Source organism: Ornithorhynchus anatinus, chromosome 14, assembly GCF_004115215.2.
Source record: "Ornithorhynchus anatinus isolate Pmale09 chromosome 14, mOrnAna1.pri.v4, whole genome shotgun sequence".
Classification (NCBI taxonomy): Eukaryota; Metazoa; Chordata; class Mammalia; order Monotremata; family Ornithorhynchidae; genus Ornithorhynchus; species Ornithorhynchus anatinus.
The window spans coordinates 41,694,545-41,716,856 of NC_041741.1; the positions used below are offsets into that span (position 1 = coordinate 41,694,545).

General features: G+C 44.2%; 1 protein-coding gene across 1 annotated transcript; it reads right to left on the bottom strand.

The window, feature by feature from the left end:
• Positions 1-25: 25 nt before the first annotated feature.
• Positions 26-18,103, bottom strand: BPIFC (BPI fold containing family C). Its single transcript, XM_001508907.4, has 15 exons — positions 17,971-18,103; positions 15,895-16,015; positions 14,695-14,823; positions 13,850-14,005; positions 13,645-13,708; positions 12,825-12,885; positions 11,486-11,577; positions 9,854-10,030; positions 9,412-9,465; positions 8,692-8,862; positions 8,308-8,375; positions 4,702-4,744; positions 2,971-3,034; positions 1,766-1,842; positions 26-310 (listed from the first exon to the last, which is right to left on the bottom strand). Exons 1-15 carry the CDS (start codon positions 18,098-18,100, stop codon positions 203-205), a joined length of 1,515 nt encoding a protein of 504 aa, XP_001508957.2. The 5' UTR covers positions 18,101-18,103; the 3' UTR covers positions 26-202.
• Between the last annotated feature and the right edge of the window lie 4,209 nt (positions 18,104-22,312).

Below are 22,312 nucleotides of genomic sequence, written 5' to 3' on the forward strand. Positions count from 1 at the left end.
TTGAGAGTATTTATTAAGCGCTTACTGTATGCAGACCACTATTCTATGGGCTAGGAAAGAGTGTACGGGTGGGAATTAGACTTTGACCCTACCCCTTGAGGGGTTCCTTGAATGCCAACGTTCCCCGGGCTCTTTCCTGTCTCTCTCCGAGGGACTCGTCTCAATTTTTTTCCTGGATGCTCCGTCGATAAGGAGGTTCAGGTCAGTCTTCCAAATCCAGCCGAAGGGCCCTCTCCTTTCTGGCCACTCTGGTGTACTGCTTTCTTAGGGAAGGATTGTAGTGAACATCAGTGGAAACCAAGAGGAACCCCTAAAGGAAAAAGAACATTTACAAAAATCTACCTTAAAATTATGACTCAGACTTTGCCTTTCTGATTTTCTCCTTGAATAAGTTTCTGCACACACGGAAAACTGGACCAAGTGTGAAGAATTCTAAATTCTATTTGGGTTTTACACCTGGATTCCCTTTCTTTCTTTCCTCCCTTGGTTCTCTCCATTTTCTCTACCCATAAATTGGAGATGATCAAGTTAAACTCGTCGTGTCAGAACTTAGAAAGACTTCTGGTTAAATCGGAGACTCTAAGGAACGTAACCTTCTTGCCTTTCCTTTTCAGTAACTGAATTTTATTCTTCCTTTAATAATAATAATAATAAGAAGAAGAAGAAGAAGAAGAAGAAGAATTATGGTATTTGTTAAACGCTTACTATGTGCCAAGCACTGTTTTAAGTGCTGGGGTAGACACAGAGTAGTCAGGTTGTCCCACGTGGGGCTCACACTTTTTAATCCCCATTTTACAGATGAGGTAGCTGAGGCCCAGAGAAGTTAAATGACTTGCTCAAGGTCACACAGCAGACAAGTGACGGAGCCGGGATTAGAACCCACGTCCTCTGACTCCCAAGCCCGGGCTCTTTCCGCTAAGCCACGCTGTTTCTCGCCGCTTTAGCCTAACTTCCTTCACAGTCACTGGTTTTACTGGAACCAGTTTCTGATCAAGAGGGGGAACTGAAGGAACAGGTCTGTCTGTGGAGGTACAGAAATAAGTGGTTGGCTAAGGGTCATAAGGTATGGTTCGGAACCAAGTTACAAAAGTATCCAAGCAGGGAGTCTATTAAGTAGCTTCTGGGTAGAAACAAGGCTATCCATGTCCAGCAGATTTTCCAAACTTTAGAAATGAGAGAGGACCTGATTATGGTTCTACGAAGAATGAGCACTACTTTGAGTTACTTGCACCTTAGACAAATAATAATAATAATAATGTTGGTATTTGTTAAGCGCTTACTATGTGCAGAGCACTGTTCTAAGCGCTGGGGTAGATATAGGGTAATCAGATTGTCCCACGTGGGGCTCACGGTAAATCCCCATTTTACAGATGAGGTAACTGAGGCCCAGAGAAGTTAAGTGACTTGCCCACAGTCACACAGCTGACAAGTGGCGGAGCCAGAATTCAAACCTATGACCTCTGACTCCCAAGCCCGGGCTCTTTCCACTGAGCTTCCCACAGCTTCCCACGCTGCTTCCCAAATAGCAACCCTGGGGCAAATCCCCAATGAATATCACTTCCAAACCCTCTGACGACTATGGAAAGTGCGTTGGTCACCGGGTGGCAACAGACTAATCCAGGTTCTCATCTCAAATTTTCCCGTTTACTGCATTTCCCAAGAGAGGCAAATGTTTCTGACTTGCAAAGTTCCCACTGGCAGAGGGAGAACTACCCCACCGTAGAGGAAAATATGTCATTTTTTAAGGGGAAACACACATTCTCACCTGATGAACTTCAATGTCGGAATTAACAAGGGTAATCTGGTCCAGGTTAGGCAAAGGGAATCCTTTCTGTAATTTTGCTGCAATATAAACCATGGCAAGAATAAAAAGCAACTCCCAACACGGTCAGTAGACATATGGATGAGCCTCTTCCCTGGTAAACTGGCTTGCAAACTGGTTTCCATTTGGTCATTCTTGCTGTTTCCAGTTTTCAGTTCAGCCTTTTCATCCTTTCCAGCATTTGCCAAAAAAAAAAACACCCCCAAAACTTCAAGCCCACTAACCTTATTGCTCGGTTGACCTTTAGTTATGACCGAGCACATGTGACCAACTGGAAAACCCAAAGACCTGCGGTACCTCTCCAGAAGCCCAAGATTATGAGTTCTGGGGATAGTTGATTTTTTCAAAATTAAAGAATAATTTGTGTGAAGCGAATGCGCATTCAAGGTTCTAGAATGGCAATAATTGAAGATGAGATTCTGTCTGTCTCCACAGGTCATTTCTCAAGTGGGTGTCTCCACTGATATGGTGATGACAGTATTTGTTAAGTGCTTACTACATGCCGAGCACTGTTCTAAGCAATGGGGTAGATACAAGGTCATCAGGTTGTCTCACGTGGGGCTCACAGACTTAATCCCCATTTTACAGAGGAGGTAACTGAGGCACAGAGAAGTTAAGCGGCTTGCCCAAGGTCACACAGCTGATAAGTGGCGGAGCCGGGATCAGAGTTGACATCGTCTGCAACGCCGTAATCCGAGAGTAGGGCCCTTGTCTTTTCTGAATTCTTCTATCCCCAAGCATCTAGTACAGTGCGCGGCAAACGGCAGACACCCAATAAGTCCATTGATGATGATGATGATGATGACAATCTAGATTCTCACTGATTTGAAAGGGAATTTCCCTGAGGAAGAAGATAGGTTCGCCTCCCTGTGTTGACTCCAAATCCCTTTTGAGACATCCAACCAGATCATAATTAGTGCTAAATCTTCCTGGACTTGACCTACATTTCATTTCAGCCCAAATTGCTTAAGATGGCAAAGTTTCATCACTACTGACTTGGGCTGGGCTGGAATGGAACCAGTGCCCTGGAGAGGAACAAGCCTCGGTGTGGGAGTAGGGCATAATCATAGGCACTTTACCAATCCCTCAAACCATGGAGTTTCCTGAGTGTTCAAAAGCCCTTTTAAGGGTTTCGGCCACTGACTTACCGTTGGCCAGCGGGATGAGCCCGAAATGCAGGACGGAGGACAGAATATTCTCAAATCTCAGCATCTGAAACAAAGGGAAGAGTTGAATGAGGGGCCTGGCTCTGAGATGGAGGTTGGACTTTAAGGGAATTGATCAGATTTGGGAAAACAGAGTTGTCAGGGACCTGTCATGATCCTAAACAGATGGACAGGTGAATTGGATCTTTTTATTATTTACTTATTTATTCATATTAATGTCTGTTTACCCCTCTAGACGGCAAGCTCGTTATGGGTCGGGAGCGTGTGTGCTAGTTCTGTTGGATTGTACACTCCCAAGCACTTAGTATAGTGCTCCGCACATAGTAAGCGCTCGATAAATACCACTGATGGATGGATTTTTATGTCCCGGTGGTGTTGGCAGTAGAATCGGAGCAATTTTCACCCGGTGTGGTTTACCGAGGAGAGTTTGGTGGGACGACTTGGAAGGTCTTGGTTGGTTTTCCATCTTCACTGGAAATCCAACCAGTGTTTGTCAAAATTAAGCCGTGCCCTTTGGGTAGCAGAGCTTATCTCCACTCTGCTTCCATGCCCAGAGGTTCCCAACTAGCTGTACGTGTATTTCCACTGGCATTTCAAATGTCTGACTGGCATTTAGGGCACAACCCACTTCCCACCTTCACGATGCTATTATTCTCCACCCACAACCGTAACCTAAAGGTTGAACTGCTCTCAGTGAATCGAAAATATCCTACTCACTTGGCCGTCATACTAACCACCTCATTTCCTCCCTTCCGCATCCACAGTGGGACTCCGGAATATCGGCTAGATTAAAAAAGGGCTAAGGAGATAAGGGTGTGGAAAAAGCTCTGGGAAGCTCCCCCGCTTCCAAGCCTTATTAAGGCACGACTCTTCCAAGAGCCCTTCTCCAACTAAGCCTTCTTTTCCCCGACTCCAACTCCCTTCTTCGTTGTCTTTGCACTATCCTTTGGGCAATCGATATTCACCTCACCCTCAGGCCTACAGCACTTATGTACATACCCATATTTATTTATATTAATGTCTGTCTCCTCCTCTAGAGCGTAAGCTCATTATGGGTAGGGAATGTGTCTACCAACTCTGTGGTACTCTCTCAGATGCTTAGTACAGTACTCTGCACACAGAAAGCACTCGAAAAATACCATCGACTGATGGGAGCTGCTGTAGTATCTTTTCTCCCAGTGATTTCAGAGGGTCAGGAGCAGGAAAGGGGGGAGAAGCATGCGGTGAGGTCCAGGAAGTACTCATTTACCTAGTAAAGTAAATCTGCACCACAACTATTAAGAAATGGCTATAGAAGTCTCAAGGAGTCTTTAGTCCAGGGCACTGTAGCTTCTTCTCCAGGCAGGTGAACTCAAAGGGTTATTTAATCTAGACAATCACAGAATGACTTGAAATTATGAGCTCTCTCTTGCTCCTCCTGCGTTCCGTAATATTTTGGCAGCACTGTGAATTCTTGAGCTAAAGCCACCACACAGGTAAAACTAGGTTGGAAAAGTTCTCTTTCTGGAGTATTAGTCCTCTGGGGGAAAGAGTAGTGTCGGGTACGGAGCTTGTAAGACAGAAAAAACAAAACCACCCAAGTTAAAAGGGAATTCTAGAAAAGATAGAAAATAACCAACCAGAGAAGAAGACAAACAGTAGAGTATGCTTAAAGGAGAACAAAGCGCTTTCCCCTTCCAATTAACCCTTTTATCTGAGATCCTTAATTCCTACCTCTATAGAGCTTCGATTGGACTGGGGCACAGAGAGGCGGAATCTAAAGGAAAATAAGGATAAGGAGAGACGTTTTTAAAAAGCCAAAACCCCCAAACCCAAAGGTATCCTTTAGGTCATGTTCTTTTTAGTCCAATTGGAAAATACAAAAATCCAGGAGGAAATGCTGTTTTACTGAAGAGGTTAAGAGGACTTGTCCTAATCCTGATATGAAGGAAATATTGGACTAAAAGGTGGAATTGATCCCTTGGCCTTCAGGGAGGTTCACATTTAACCAATACCAGGCAGCAGAGAATCCATTCTACTTTCAAAGACTTCCAGATCAAGAGATCTAGATCTAGAAAAGCAACATCACCCAGTGGATAGAGCATGGGCTTCGGAGTCAGAAGGACTTGGGTTCTAATTTTGGGTCTGCCACTTGTCTGCTGGGTGACCTTGGGCAAGTCATTTCACTTGTCTGGGCCTCAGTTCCCTCATCTGCAAAATGGGGATGAAGACTACGAGCCCCATGTGTGACTGGGACTGTGACCAACCCAATTTGCTTGTATCCATCCCGGTGTCTGACCAGAGTAATCGCTTAACAAATACCACAATTATTATTATTAAGAGATCCAGTAAGTATCCTTAGTAATCCATCTTAATGTTTAATGATCCCAAGTGTCCAGATGTCCTTCTTCTAAGCCCACCAAGCTATAAGTGAGATGTGCTAATAGTTCTCAGGGTCTACGAACTCCCGGAGAACTCACTCTTTATTTGCCCCATAGATTTCCCCCGAGCAATTCCTGAGAATATATTCCATTCGAGGCAGTAGTTCCTGATCTGGACCTCGTCGTAGGTGCTGACCCCTGCAGATTTCTTAGAAAAGGTGATGAACGAAGGGAACTCCACCTAGTCAAACCCCAGAGAAACCGCAGTCTCAGTCAGAGTTAGGTTAAAATTCCTGTTCTGGCCCTACCAGTTTGCCCTTCCCTAATTACTAAACATTTGGCTTACGTTTGGAGATGTTTATCTTTCGACATCCATAGACGAGAAGACAATTAGTGGAGTCTCATCCTCTTTCAGGACTGAACAGGTTTGGCTAATTATGATAACTTGATATAATGGAATGGGCTATGAGAAAGGGCTGATTTCAGGGTGGGAGAAGAGGGGTTATGGTCCGTGGTGATAGTGTAAACAAGTTGTAAATGATTCCACAGTAATGCTATGCATTATTCCCTCTGGTTTAGCAAAGTGTGGCTAGTTAGGAATGTCTTCTGGATGGGAATCATTAAAAAAATTATTAAACTTTGGTCTGTGAGTGAATCACAGGAGCTCCTTCACTGTGGAACAAGTACACAGGGGGCTAGATTGAGTATATAAAATGGATGGGAGATCCTGAATTCAAGTTAGTGAAAAAAATAATGGTTTACAGGTGAAAGCTAACACCAGTGGGCCAGGATTCCCAAATTCCAAGGCAAAGTCTTGAAATCAATCCTGTTTTATGATGAAACCCTCTCACACCCAAATTGTTGAACTACTGCACACTCTTCTCGTATTTTGATCAATAGGAGAGGTAATGGAGCGTTGGAATCAGTGCTAATTATACACACTATCTCCAACATCTTTACCTTATTTCGACTTGGGTCGGCACTTGGAGAGTTTCCAGTACTCTATCAACCTCGGCTAAGGGAGGGAGAGTCAAGCAGAGGCCTACCCCTTCCATTCCTAGCTTGGCCAGTGGCTAGCGAGTGGAAAGCCATCTGCTACAAATTAAAACTCTCCCATGCTGGGCTGCAGCGGCATGGGAGAGAGTCAAGGGCGGAGACTCAAGTTTACTGCGCGGAAGAAGGCAATGGTAAACCGCTTCTGTAATTTTACCAAGAAAACTCGCTGGATCCACTACCAGAAAGATGGCAGATGGAGAGCGGGGTGCCCTGGGAGAGATGCGTCCGTGGTGTCGCTATGGGTCAGAAACGACTCGACGGCATAAGAGAAGACAAGGCCAAATAAGTCCCGAGATCTGAGTCTGTTACCCAGCTACCAATGTCCCTCAAGGCCCTTTTGGATCTCTCTGTCTCTCTCTCTCCGATTGGTAAATTCTGGTTCTAAAAGATTTTCTAGTCTTTCTTTACTGAATTAATTAATGTTAATGTTGGTATTTGTTAAGCGCTTACTATGTGCCGAGCACTGTTCTAAGTGCTGGGGTAGACACAGGGGAATCAGGTTGTCCCACATGGGGCTCACAGTCTTCATCCCCATTTTACAGATGAGGGAACTGAGGCACCGAGAAGTTAAGTGACTTGCCCAAAGTCACACAGCTGATTAGTGGCTGAGCCGGGATTCGAACCCATGACCTCTGACTCCAAAGCCCGTGCTCTTTCCACTGAGCCACGCTGCTTTTGAACAGTACCTTGCAGAAGGCAAACCGTCTCATACTGTTACCCTTGGGAGGCTACAGCCAAAGCAGGGACAAAAAGACCAGGCCTTAAATTTGGGATGGTTGGGCCCCTGATTTGCCCTTTCAAGCAACATCAGGTGCACCTGAGAGTCAAGGTTTTCAACGTGGTGATGTTTTAGAGGTGATTTCTCACAGCACACCTGGGATACGCATTGTGCAAGAACACTTCACTGCCTAAGACACCTGCAAATTACTCTAATAGTTAGTGTTTCGGGAAGATTTTCCAAGAGGGACAATGAAAAATTCTAGCCCACGGTTAGGATTCTTAAAGCTAGCCAAAAAAACCCAAACCAGTTTCTTTAGGTGACACATTTTTACCTCTGTTAATTAACATACCAATTAATGATATCAACTGAACTCATTTATTTTAGCTTCTATACTGAAAATGCCCTGTTAAGCTTTTCCTCATACCTATCCAATTTTTAAAGTGTAACATGGTGATTTGAGGTTGCACACATTTTGGGATTCAGGCAGAGCCAGAAAACCCCGGAAAACATCTTGACATTTGCCCTGTGGCCTGAAGAATAAGATGTACTTTCTCCATCTGTCCAGAGGGGTTTGGGGCACGTCACAAATTGTGGCCTTCCTCTAATCTCACCTCCTAGTGATGTCGCCAAACTCCCCAGAAGCCCCACCTCAGAAAATAATAATTATAATAATAATAATGATAGTATTTGTTAAGCCCTTACTATGTGCCAAGCACTGTTCTAAGCACGGGAGTAGAGACAAGGTAATCAGGTTGTCACCCATGGGCTCACAGTCTTTATCCCCATTGTACAGATGAGGTAACTGAGGCACAGAGAAGTGAAGTGACTTGCCCAAAGTCACACAGCTGACAAGTGGCACAGCCAGGATTAGAATCCATGACCGCTGACTCCCAAGCCTTTGCTCTTTCCACTAAGCTTGCTTAACCTGTAGTGGAAATAGTATGACTTTGGAGTCAGCCACGAAGAATCCCTTTATACCTCCCATTACCTTGGTGAATATAATACACTGATGTGAGAGTATAATTATTAATACTGATATTCACAAAAAGAACATCCCAAGTTGTCATTACTTATGATTTACAGCAAAATAAGTCTAAATGACATTCAAAGTCGGCTTGGCAGCGAAGGTTTTTGGAGTATTTATTACTGTGGTCTTGGGAAGGCCAATCAATTTATTCTTACCTGTTCAGAGATAAGGAGCAGATCAGCTTCTGTCCTAAAATAACCAGATCAACGCTGGTACTGGCTACCTGGAGATGATGAAAGTTGCTTATTACTAAGTGCGGGGAATACAAATCGATTCCATAGTAAACACCGCTATCTTATGACATAAGAATCAAAAGGCCCAGTTTCTCTGATTTTTCAATCTGTTGACAATTAGACATTTAGGAAGTAGATTTTCATCATGGGGTTTAAGAATACTGATTTCATTCAAGAGTGGCTTCATTTTTTTAAGAGATAAAACCCATCTCTTCCTTCCCTTCTCCAATTCCCCATTTCCTCCCCAAAAGACCGTTGAAGACGTTTACTTGGAGCTCACTGAACTCCCTAATTCCACATACTCACAAAATTCATTGAAAGAATGGTTTCCGCAGTTGAATTTTCTGGTTGGGTAAACATCTTGATGGAGCCTGGGATTTCTACGGTAAAGTTGCCTGGTTGTAAATTGACTGCTGGCGGAGAAGTAACCACGACCATTGCTATAAACGGCTCAGTATTTAAATATATTTCTGCAATCTGCCAGGATTCAGAAAAATACAAATAAAATTTACAATCTACATCAGAATTTTTTTTTTAAAAAAACCCAGCAAAGTGGGAAGGAGAATTCAGAACTGAAAATGGATTTAGCAAATGCCCTTTCCTGGAGGTACTTTAATATTTTAGTTCATAAGCTCGAGAGCAGAACTGTACCTTCACGTAGTAACTCGATGTGGGCAGGGAACGTGCTTATTGTTATATTTTACTCTCCCAAGTTTTTAATACAGTGTTTTGCACACAGTAAGCCTCCAATAAATATGACTGACTGAATGAATACCTACAGCTCTTAACTGTATGTTGTGCAAGTATAATATTAATTATCTGCTTTAAAAAGTTCTCAAAATTAAGTATCTATTTTCTACTGATTACTTCAAACCATAAAAATCCTAAGGGAGAAAAAATGACTTCATGAAGCCTAAAAAGAAAACATGAATATGGAGCCAAAAGAATTCTAAGAGCAAATTGGATTTTGGAAACATTATCATTAGATGGAGGGTGAAGCCGAGAAAGAAAACATAGATCACTCACCTGAGAAATCACCCTGCCAAAGTTTTTGGAGTTTTGAGGAAAATGCTTGGAAATCTTGAAAAGAAAAAGACAGTCACTCTAGTGTCTCTTTTTGAAAGAATTCATAAAGATAGAAATATAACCTCTTGGGGGAGGAGACAGGGAACAACTAGAGAGGATGCATTTTATTTAAAAAAACAAGTCTGAAAAAAACTGTATGAGAGAATTAAAATGAGTAGTTCTAAAGAAACTTAGGAACAAAACTGATAATAATGCTGCAAATGCTGAGAGTACTCATTTCAAATTATTGTCATACTGCTATACTTGGAGTTGAGGCATAATTAGACATCAGCCTCTCAAGAGAAGAGATCATCTTGTGCGAAAGTTCTGCTCGGTATAATCCTGCAGGCACTATTTATTAAATGAGCGTCTTAACGAACTTTAAGTGCGTGACCCCTCTCACCTCTTTCGTCGTCAAGGTGATGTTGAAGACCCCTGCTGTGAAATAGGCAAATGATGCAGACCTAAAGAAATATTCTGAGATTCCGATGTACACCATGAAGTCATTGAGGTCTGGCAGAGTGAAAGGAGCTGGCCTGAAAGGAGGGTCAGTGAAATTTTCCATTAGATAGAATGTGCCCTACAGGGAAAAAGAAAGAAAAGCTAATACTGCATACACAAAGTCAAGTAGCACATAGTAAGGGAGCAAAGGGCCTATAGAGCTCACAGTAATAATAATAAATAAATCTGTTAAGCGCTGACTATGTGCAAAGCACTGTTCTAAGCGCTGGGGGATACAAGGTGATCAGGTTGTCCCATAATAACCATAATAATAATGTTGGTATTTGTTAAGCGCTTACTATGTGCAGAGCACTGTTCTAATTTGACAATCCCCATTTGACAGATGAGGTAACTGAAGCCCAGAGAAGTGAAGTGACTTGTCCATAGTCACACAGCTGACAAGCGGCAGAGCTGGGATTCGAACCCATGACCTCTGACTCCCAAGCCCGAGCTATTTCCACTGTGCCACGCTGCTCCTCTAACTCTAAGTTCACTGTAGGCAGGGAATGTGTCTCTTCTATTGAATACTCTCAAGTGCTCGCTATAGTGTGCTCTGCTCATGAGTAGAGAGGCAGTGTGGCTCAGTGGAAAGAGCCCGGGCTTGGGAGTCAGAGATCATGCGTTCGAATCCCACCTCTGCCACTTATCAGCTGTGTGACTGTGGGCAAGTCACTTCACTTCTCTGGGCTTCTGTAAAATATAAAATGGGGATTAAGACTGCGAGCCTCACGTGGGACAACCTGATTACCCTGTATCTCCCCCAGCGCTTAGAACAGTGCTCTGCCCATAGTAAGCGCTTAACAAATACCAACATCACCATAAGAGCTCAATAAAAACGACTGACTGACAGCGCAGGGCAGCTAAACTGCACGTGAGCTCCTTTTGAAGTCTCAGTCAGCTTGGAGGGACCTTTTCTTTTCCCCAGGCAAAGTCAGTTTGACACTTGTGTGGGGCCTGGAGCAAATTTATGACACCACAGAGTCACGAAGTTGTGAGACCATGGCATTGGGGTGATTTAGCTGTTTAACTATGGATGCTTGGTAAATATTCATTTCCCTTATCTGTAATTTATTTTAAAGTCCTCTCCCCTTCTAGACTGTAAGCTCCTTGTGGGCAAAGGATCCTCTCAACTGTATATATTTTCATTACCCTATTTATTTTGTTAATGAGATGTACATCACCTTGATTCTATTTATTTGCTACTGTTTTAATGAGATGTTCATCCCCTCGATCCTATTTACTGCTATTGTTCTTGTCTGTCCGTCTCCCCCGATTAGACCGTGAGCCCGTCAAAGGGCAGGGACTGTCTCTATCTGTTACGGATCTGTACATTCCAAGCGCTTAGTACAGTGCTCTGCACATAGTAAGCGCTCAATATACACTATTGAATGAATGAATCTACTAAGTCCGCTGTACTGTCCTCTCCCCAAGTGTTCAGTACTGTACTCTGCACTCAGTAAGGGATCAGTAAATACCACTGATTGATTGATTGATTCATTTATAGTGATGGCAAAGATAATGACGTCAAAATTACCTTCAAATCCATGTCGATGGCTGACTCTTGAATTTCCGGGGAGTTGATGAGAGAATAATCTAACAGAGTATTTTCATCAATCCTGGTTAGGACTGCACGGAGAGCGGAGGGAAGAAAACACCCCAAATTATAAAAATGCATTACAAATGATACTTGCTGTTCTCCCATCCTGAACTCTCAGTGGAATGAAAATGCACTCCCGTGGGTGCTGGGAGTAGAAAATACCTCATTGAACTGCCCCGCCCTTATTCTTGAAGCCATCAATAGTCAACTGTCATATCTGCTATTCCTCAATGTGCCTTTTTAAGGCACACCCACAAGGCGTGTTTTACAAGGCAGGGGAACAGAGTGATAGCGGCTGCGTTAAAGCTGGGGCACTGCCATTCCATCCCCAGCCACGACCCTAAATGGTACTTCAGGCATTCTCTAGCACCCCTAAAAATTAAAATGAAGAATAATTATGGCATGTGTTAAGCGCTTACTCTGTGACAAGCATTGTACTAGATGCGGAGTGCAGACAAGACAATCCGGTCGGACAGTCCCTGTCTGCCACGGTCTAAGTAGGAGGGAGACCAGGTGTTGAATCCCCATTTTACACATGAGGAAACTGAAGTCCAGAGACGTTAGCAGACTTGCCCAAGTTCACGCAGGTGGATAAGTTGGAAGCGGGATCAGGACCCAGAAAATCTTTCCACTAGATCAATGAATAACAAAGGAACACACGGGCCTAAATAGTTTCCATCGAGCCTTTTCTCCCATTTCATGTTTGCAAGGAGCTTTATTGTCTTTTTCTACTTAATACCCCTGGGACGTGGGTGGGAGATTCACTGTTAGTCCTCTGATTCTGCAGAAATGGAGGCAGCATGAGGAGCACCGTGGCCTAGTGGATCAATGGATGGGCCTGGGAGTCAGAAGGACCTGAGTTGTCTGCTGTGTGACCTTGGGCTTAATTTCTCTGTGCCTCGGTTCCCTCGTCTGTTAAATGGGAGCCCCATGTGGGACGTGACTGTGTCCAACCTGATTACTCTGTATCTACCCCAGCACTCAGAACAGTGGCTGGGACACGGTCAGTGAATAACAAACACCGTAAAAGAATGAAAAGTCCAGAAGTGACTGTGACTTTCCTGCTGACTGGCCAACAACCAGTCAGTGACAAAGTTAGATTAGAGCTCATCGGAGACTCTCCTGGGAAGGTGAATCTCTGCTCCCCAGACCACCTATTCATTTGGCTGATATTGGGACGGACAACACGGATCAGAGAAGGCACCGGGTATTTTAATAGCAGACTGGGAAAACCTAAAAAACATCAGTGAACGAATGGGGATTTTACAGAACTCACCATCCAGTGTTCGGAGCTCAGCATTTATCCTTTCCATTTCGTCTTTGATAATTGGACATAACTGAGTGAAGAAAAAGATTCATTTTAAAAAGTGCAAGATAGGTTTGCAGCAAAGCGCTAGATGAGCGGTTTGTATTCACCTTCTTATGCTGAGGGGCTTAAAAAGCACCAAGAAGCAACAACAGACTAATAATCATCAAGAGTATTTTTAAATGAACCATTTCCAACTCCTCATAGTGCATAATTTTCAGCGTTCAGTTGGAGAGACACTGAGAAGGTAAACTCCTTGAGGGCAGTGCCTATGTCTTTCTCAAGTTCTGTACCTTCCTACTGTTTGCCTAGGTGGGTGCTTAACTAATATTAGCTGAGGAGTTTTCATTCAGTCGAATTTCTTGAGCGCCTACTATGTGCAGAGCACTGTACTAAGCGCTTTGGAATGTACAATTCGGCAACAGGTAGAGACAATCCCTGCCCAGTGACGGGCTCCCAGGTTGATGAGGAGGTGCAGAATCACAGAATGCCCAAAGTGACAAAGTAGTGAGTCAGTGCCAAAATGGTTTGGCAAAGAAGTGCTAAAGCCCAATTCAGGTCACTGTCCGAATGTCCCTGCCCTCTGGTATTAAAATTGCTAGGATGACTGGGGAATTATAGCCTTTGAAAGCGGCCTGGAAATTGCTGCCGGGGGGAAAAGAGTGATAATTCGGATGATGGGGCAGGTTTCGCTTTCTCAGGATGCAACTTCTGCAGCCTTTCAGTTCCTAAGGGGAGGTTCCTGTTGACGTCTCTACTCTCCTTGTCATCAGCGTCTTCAGAGTCTTACTTTTTCATTCAAGTTCTTCAGGATGGGTTTCTCCATTGGCTCAGAGAAGGAGTTATAGAGGGGACTAGAAGAATAAGAAAAGAAAGCGCTTATTCATTTTGCTGAGATGGTACCCATCCTCAGTGGCCTGCTGGAATATTTCACCCACCCCCCGCCTTCTTTCCACTCTGGGGGCACCCATGTCTCTGGCCCTGCGGCCGTTTACCTGAGTTCTCCTGAAAACGCAATGTGGGCATGACTGATGTGAACGTAACAGTCTTCGAGCTTCATGGTCGGGTGGCCCATGGCGCTCCGGGACAAGTTGATGATGCCCGTGAAAAACACCTCAGAGAGGAACAGAGAAGCTCCTCCTTCATCTTTGCTGATCAGACCAAAAAATAAAAATAAAAATCACACAGCACTGGGTGAAAAGCTTGACTTGAAGGGGACCGAGATGGATTCTGTTTTTTTCCAAACTGCCACTCTGTGATCCCTGAATTGCAGAAGCTGTTATTCTTATCATAATCATCACCATCATCATTCCAACGTTAGCGTTATTCAAGTGCTTAGGACAGTGCTCTGCACCCAGGAGGTGCTCAATCAATACTATTGATTGATTATCGCCGAACATGCACACTATATAATCCTCGAATGAAGGGGTGAATGAAATGCCTTAGCAGGGAGAAAGGTTTTGCCCCTTGAAGAAATGATGGCATTTTCCTGAACGGAGGTGTGGAAGAAAATCATTACAACTACTTTCCTAGGGATTCCCCTCTGCACTCCCTCACACCCCACACCACAAAACTCCCCCTTCCCAAGATACCTAGCTATTTGGAAATCCCAGTTAAGATGGAACTTTTCAACTGTGCCTGACTGGAGTTTGCTTAGGGGGAGAAAAAAAGGGATTTTTGTGGATTTTTGTTTTGTTTTGGTTTCTTTTCGACTCTAAGACAATCGTAGGAGAAGGCTTTTGGAACAGTTGAGTGCTCGGTGATACATTGTGGCCTAGAATCTACACTTTCTATTTTAGTTCTCTTGTCAACAAAAGTAAAACTGACAATTGGTACTTACAAAAGTGGGGACTTTATTTCCCAGTCTGTGCTGATGTTTGCAGAACCGTGATTGGTTAACGCTTTAATCCCAGTTCCAGGTACAAGAATCAGTGAAGTATTTGGAAATGAAAAGGCACTGAATCGAATGCTATAAAACGGAAAACAGAAATGTTGGCTTGATATTTCTGCAGAACCTGGATGAAGCCCACATGTTCATCATTGAAACTGGCTAAAACAAGTCAAGAGGCACGTGTCTATTTACGCATATCCCCGGGGAGGAGATGCCATCATTCATTCATTCAATTGTATTTATTGAGCGCTTACTGTGTGCAGAACACTGTACTAAGCGCTTGGAAAGTACAATTCGGCAACAAATAGAGTCAATCCCTACCCAACGATGGGTTCATCATCATCATCATCCTTCTGCCTCAAGCTTCTGGCAGGAGGCAATATGCCCCATTCTGGAAGCCACAACTAGCCACCACAAGAGACTGCTAACTGGGCCACTGTGGGTCACGGACTGTGTTCAGACCTGATGAACTTGTATCCACCCCTTTATTCATCCCCCTTCCCAGCCCCACAGCACTTATATATTCATAATTTATTTATTTATGTTAATATCTGTCTTCCCCACTAGACTGTAAGCTCGTTGTGGGCAGGGGATGTGTCTGTTTATTGTTATATTGTACTCTCCCAAGCACTTAGTACAGTGCTCTGCACACAGTAAGTGTTCAATAAATATGATTGAATGAAGATAGTAGTTCTGGCTAAAAAACTCCATCCTCAAGGGTATGGCTGTATTTTGTACTCCGCACTCTGCCTACGGAGATAAACCTCCTGCCAATGACTTAAACATTACACCTTCTTTCTTTCACAGGACATCACATTTGTGGAGTAGTTCACACCCTGAATTTTCAAGACTCTAAGCTCTCATTTCCCATATCCGCCCTCCCTTTTGTGCCCCTTAAACACTTGATATTCATCCCGCCCCCAACCCCTCAGCATTTATATATATTTCTCTACCTTCTCTCATCTTTCCCTAACTTTAACTTATTAGAACGTCTAACTCCACTCTAGACCGTAAACCCCTTGTGGGCAAGGATTGTGACAATTTCTCTTGTGTTATACAGTCTCAAGCCCTTAGTACAGTATTCTGCCCACGGTAAGTGCTCAATAAATTCCATCGATTGACTGAAAAATAATACCCTGCTTCACTCACTTTGAAAAATTGTAGTCGATGTATTCAACTTTCAGAAAATCGAGGGTTTCAGAGCCTTTAAAATCTGGTATTCTCTTTTTCTTTATTAACTTCTCCAGGATCCCCATTCCAGCCTGTACACCTGCAAAAAGAACAGGCAAAATACCTACGACGTGGACTGGAAATTCCAAAGCACGGCCCAGAGTTAAGGTTATCACACTTCCACACGTTGCAAGTAAATAGCCACTAGGACCCTGGACATCCTGTGCATGGCTCCAACTGCCTGCCGTGTGACCTCAGGCAAGTCACTTAACTGCTCTTTGCCTCAGTTTCCTCATCTGTAAAATGGGAATTCAAATCGTGTTCTCCTTCCTACTTAGACTGTGAGCTCCCTTTGGGACAGGGACTGCATCTGACTAGAGTATCGTGTACCTGCCCCAGCACTCAGTACAGTGCTTGCTACATAGTAAGTATTTAACAAATAGCACAATTATTATCATTACTACTACTACTACTAATCATTATTTAGGGTCCTTCATCTTCCCATGCTGTATGGTTGTTATAGAAGCAGTGTGGCTTAGTGGAAAGAGCAGGGGCTTGAGAGTGAGAGGTTGTGAGTTCTAATCCCAGCTCCGCCACCTGTCAGCTGTGTGATCTTGGGCAAGCCACTTAACTTCTCTGTGCCTCAGTCACCTCATCTCTAAAATGGGGATTGAGGCTGTGAGCCTCACGTGGGACAACCTGATTACCTTGTATCTACCCCAGTGCTTAGAACAGTGCTAGGCACATAGTAGATACTTAACAAATCCCACCATCATCATCATTATTATTATTATTTTATAGTAAACCCCTCCTCAGGTGTCCATAGCCAGCTTCCCAGCTCTTTTTAGATTGGTTACCTCCTGAGGTCCAGGGACCAGGTTTTACATATCCTTAAGTGTATTATTCTCCAGCACTTAGTACAGTGCTTTGCACACAGTCAGTGCTCAAAAAATACCACTGAATGAAGACTACAAATCAGATGTGACACAAATGGGTCCCTAATTGTCCCTCACTGAGTCTCTCCTCATATCCTGCTGGGCTTGTCAAGCCCTGTACTCTGGTAACGGGAGAGAAAAACTGTCTCCGACCCTTGGTCAAGGCAAGAGGGCAGGAGGAGGGGTTGGTATTTTAGGGGTGTAGTTTTCTAAGACAGAAAATGTGGACAGTTTGCAAGGAGCGTTGGATGGTTGTCGGAGCTCTATCTGCTCCCATAAATTCCTTCTTGCTCCTGTCCACCCTCTGGTAGGGTCAGGTCCACATCTTTCTCATCACTAAACAGTGTTTCTCCCTTCGATCATCAAAGGTTGTGTCTTCCTGCTGCCAAACATGTTCTGGGCCCCATAAAGGGTTCCCAGGTTTTGGTGGAGGGAGGGACCCATTCTAAGTCAGAATGGGATCCTGCAAATAATAATAATAATAATGTCGGTATTTGTTAAGCGCTTACTATGTGCAGAGCACTGTCCTAAGCTCTGGGGTAGATACAGGGTAATGAGGTCGTCCCATGTGAGGCTCACAGTTAATCCCCATTTACGGATGAGGGAACTGAGGCACAGAGAAGTGAAGTGACTTCCCCAAGCGACGGTCCTTAGAACCAGTGTCCGGGAGACGTGAACCTGAAAGCCAGAAAGCCACGAAAAGCAATTCTGCTTATTTAGGTTGAAGAGGAGCTGAAATGGAAAGTGGCATTGCCATTTTGATTTAATCCAAATTCTAGGATGATATTCTGAGGCCCAAACCAATTCTGCACAATGATTGAAAATGTTTTCTCCACTCAACGCTATATCTTAAAAACGACTCACTTCTCCAGTTTGCCTCAGCATCCTTCCCCTCTTGTCCCAAGTCCTGACCTAGGAGTTTTACATTAGGGAGTTGTTCTTTTTCTTGGGTTCAAGAAGCCTGGTCCAGCCACTTCCTTTCTTCCCATTAATCTCTTCTTTAAAACCCTTTGCCCTTCAATCCGGCATCTCATTAGCAATATGAAAACACTGTGTATCAAAGGGTTTTTCTCTTAAATTATGTGTGTGGTGTCATAATTTCAGGAAGAGAACAGCTTACCATAGTCAAGGGCCTTCTGAGTGATCCTCACTTTGATCCCTGGCTGGTTGAGCGAAGTGATTGAAGATGCAGTTAAGAGGTTCCACAGTAGAAAAAAGCCCCAAACAGTCAGAATCTGCCTTGTTTCCATCGATCTCTGGAGTTTCCTGTTAACCAGGGTTTATGGTTGTAATCATTTTTGACTTTTGCACAAATTAGTCAGTTTCTCTGGGGTTTGTCGCCTACCTGCAAAACTTGGGGTCAATGTATTGTTTTTAAAAGGTGGGTGGAGAAGGCAATGTGGATGGCAAGGGAATGGTGGCTGGGGGCAGGAAATCTAGATTAGAAATGACCAAGATCTAAGTGCAAATTGTGCCCAGGATTGTCCCTGGGGAATGGCAGAGACGGTCATAAACTCACTGGGAGTTTCCTCATATTCCGACAGACTGGTCCAGCCCTGGATCTGTCCGACTCCATTTTTTTTGGAGTAGAAAACCCCGATTCTTCAGTTTAGAAATGACAGTGATTTTTCTGAAATCCCTTCCACATGCTGCATTAACGATTATTATTGCTGTATTTGCTAAGCATTTACTCTGTGCCAAGCACTGTACTAAGCGCTTGGTTAGATACAAGATGATTAGGCGAGGGCAGGCATGAAAAAGGGCAGCCTCAAAGGGAGCATTTCCTCTTTGCCTAAATTTGTGAGTAAACAAAAATCCTGGAAGTTTAAACCAATCACGTATTTATTGAGCGCTTCCTATGTACGGAGCACTGTACTAAACGCTGGGTGGAGTACAGTACGGCAGAATGAGCAAACCCATTCGCTGCCCATAATGAATTTACTGCTCAATGTTTGTGTTCATCCAGTTCTAACTACTTTTATAACTAATAATAATGATGATCTCTGTTAAGTGCTTACTATGTGCCAAGCCCTGTCCTAAGCGCTGGGGTAGATACAAGGTAATCAAGTTGTCCCACATGGGGCTGACAGTCCTAATCCCCATTTTCCAGATGAGATAACTGAGGCATAGAGAAGTGAAGTGACTTGACCGAAGTCACCCAGCTGCCAAGTGGCGGAGCCGGGATTAGAACCCATGACCTCTGACTCCCAAGCCCGGGCTCTTGCCACTGAGCCCCGCTGCTTCGGTTTTAGCAGCACTAATGTGACCCGACGCTAAGGCAATAAGAAAGGCAATTTTGGCCCCTTTGGTCACCCTTTATTAGAAAAAGGCTGGAAAACTCTAGGTTGTGTATTGTTGGGGACCAGGCTGGCCTGCTAGAGAACTGGATTCCCGAAGGATGCCGTCTGCTTTACCTTAGCTCACCGTCCTTAATACAGTCACTGTCTGGGGCTCTTAATGGCCTTGATTTTTTTGATGGTATTTGTTAAGCGCTTACTATGTGTCAAACACTCTTCTAAGCTTTGGGGTAGATAGAAGTGAATTAGATTGGACACAATCCCTGTCCCACATGGGGCTCACACTCTCAGTAGGAGGGAGAACAGATTTCTCCTCTGCATGGTCTCTGGCTTGCCTGGAATCTGGGAAATGCACTGAGGTAATAAGATGGGGATTCAGGGCATTCATTCATTCATTCATTCATTCATTCAATAGTATTTATTGAGCGCTTACTACGTGCAGAGCACCGTACTAAGCGCTTGGAATGTACATATCGGCCACAGATAGAGACCATCCCTGCCCAGTGAGGGGCTCACAGTCTAATGGGGGGAGACGGACGGCAGAGCAGAACAGAATGAAACAAAAATGAGACAACGTTATCACGATAAATAGAATCAAGGGGATGGACACCTCATTAACAAAATCAATAGGGTAATAAATAATATATACAAATGAGCACAGTGCTGAGGGGAAGGGAGAGGAGCAGAGGGGAGGGCATGAAGAGTCTGGTGCCATTCAGAATGCACGGTGAGGCAAGGACACCCAGGAAGGGGTTGGAAATGAGGCTGGGGGTCAGTCAGGCAGTCAGTCAGTCAATTGCCTAAAGAAGCAGCGTGGCTCAGTGGCAAGAGTCCGGGCTTGGGAGTCAGAGGGCGTGGGTTCTAATCCCGCCTCTGCCACTTGTCAGCTATGTGACTGCGGGCAAGTCACTTCACTTCTCTGTGTCTCAGTTACCTCATCTGGAAAATGGGGATTAACTGTGAGCCTCACGTGGGACAACCTGATTACCTTGTATCTACCCCAGCGCTTAGAACAGTGCTCTGCACATAGTAAGTGCTTAACAAATACCAACATTATTATTATTACTACTAAGCACTTGGGAGAGTACAATATAATAGACACCTTCTCTGCCCACAACAAACTTACAGTCTACAGGAGGAGAAAGACATATATATATATATATATATACAATTATATAGAGAGTAACAGTATGGCTTAGTGGAAAGAGCAGGGGCTTGGGAGTCAGAGGACATCAGTTCTAATCCTGGCTTCGCCACTTGTCTGCTGTGTAACCTTGGGCAAGCCGCTTCACTTCTCTGGGCCTCAGTTACCTCATCTGTAAAATGGGTATTAAAAGTATGTTTCCCCACATGGCACAACCTGATTACCCTGGATTTACCCCAGCGCTTAGCAGTGCTTGGCACATAGTCAGCGCTTAACAAATACCATCATTATTATTATAAATATAAAAAATATAGATCTGTACAAGTATGCGGCTCCATGATGGAAAGCGCTAATGTTGGGAAGGTGCTCGGTGTGGGGCTTTCCCAAGGTAGATTCAAGACGAGATCACCGTTTTCTATTGAAAAATCATCTCCCCAGCACACCCCCAATCTAGGCATATGGGTCCTGAAGAAAAACTTTATCTCCAATAGTTGGATGCAGCAGCATAATATGTGAAGAAGGAAATTAAAACCTTGCCTAACCAGTAAATGGTTATTAACAGGTTAAGTCTTTAATTTGCTTGACAAGTAAGGGCAGGTTCTTTCCCTGAAAGAAAGATACAAAGTGATTTTGTGTCAGCAACTTATTCAATTACGTCGTTTCAGGAAAGCTGTGCCTTTTAAAGATTAAAAGCCACAGGGGCTAAATCAATGCACTAAATTAAGGGAAGTTGGGTACAATTCCCCAGGAACTTTTTATTAGCCGCCGGCCTGGTACTGAGGTAAAAGTTTAGCTTACATTTCCCTCAAGGGACCGATAAGTTACCTCTCATTATGGAAGGGACGACTGATGGAATCTGTTGGATGGACATCACAATTTGCCAGCATATTCCTGACCATTAGAGATCAGCTTCCTTTCAGTATCAAATAAGGAAAAGAAAGTTTACAAGTTGTGGAAAAAAATGGAGAGAAATTGCTCATCAAATGCACCCGAGGTTAGGATTGCTCAGGATCTGCTCGGGAGTGCAGAGAATCGAATCCATTAGCTGCAAATGAGGTTGACAACATAATCGGGCAATGATCACTTAATTTTGAGCCTGTTACTTCAGTCGACAGGAAGGTGAATTGGGTGATATCCCAAGGAATTCAGTCCATGGGAAAACACCTAAGCAAAGTTTCTAACCCATGTTTTCACAGATGCGGTGACTGAAGCCTTAATTCAGTACTCTGCATACAGTGGGTCCTCATCACTGTTGTTACGGAAAGCTACGGCCTATCGTGAAAATTCAAGTCAAATTCCTCCGTATACTCTCTCTCCTCCTCTGGCCTCCCCCAAATACCTCATATTTCAGATGCAAGCACAAAGGGATGGGAGAAGGGAGGGTTGGCCAGAATTTTCCAGATCTCTGTGGTTTTCAAGGCAATGATAGGCCCCAGCCTGGCCCCCAGCAGCCTGCGTGCCACGCTGTGAGGCCCCCTACTCTCTGACCTATAACATCATGGATTCTGCCAGCTGTCTAGAAATTCCCACCACACTCCCCCACTACTGTCCCATCTCAGGCTCCCTGATTGTCTTTCCAATACTTGCCCAGATTTCCTAGATTTGGGTGCCTGGGAAACTGTGGGAGATGTTTTACTTGCTGAGACCGAGCCATTGACCCAGATACAGGAGGCCTTCCTTGCTCTTTTCTTCTTCCCTTCTTCAGGCCGGGATGTAATCTAAGAGAGCTGCCCATGGTGATATTAAAAGGTCTAAACTCTAACCAAGATGGGGGAGCAAGCTCTGGTTTCCCACTGAAAGAGAGCAGTGAGGTCTAGCGGAAAGAGCACAGCCTGGGAATCAGAGGACCTGGGTTCTATTCCTGACTTGGCCTCCTGCCTGCTGTGTGACCTTGGGCCAATCACTTAACTTCTCTGCGCCTCAGTTACCTCATCTGTAAAATGGGGATTAAGTCTGTGAGCCCTACGTGGGACAACCTGATTACCTTGTATCTACCCCAGTGCTTAGTACAGTGCCTGGGA

Bases quoted from the DNA above. Each gene is read 5' to 3' on its own strand.
- BPIFC (XM_001508907.4), bottom strand. From the start codon at position 18,100: ATGGAAACAAGGCAGATTCTGACTGTTTGGGGCTTTTTTCTACTGTGG. The intron at 14,824-15,894 runs GTGAGTGAAGCA...TCCGTTTTATAG, and splicing joins ATCGACTACAATTTTTCAAA to CATTCGATTCAGTGCCTTTT. The intron at 4,745-8,307 runs GTAAGAATAAAT...ATTTTCCTTTAG, and splicing joins TGCTCCTTATCTCTGAACAG to ATTCCGCCTCTCTGTGCCCC.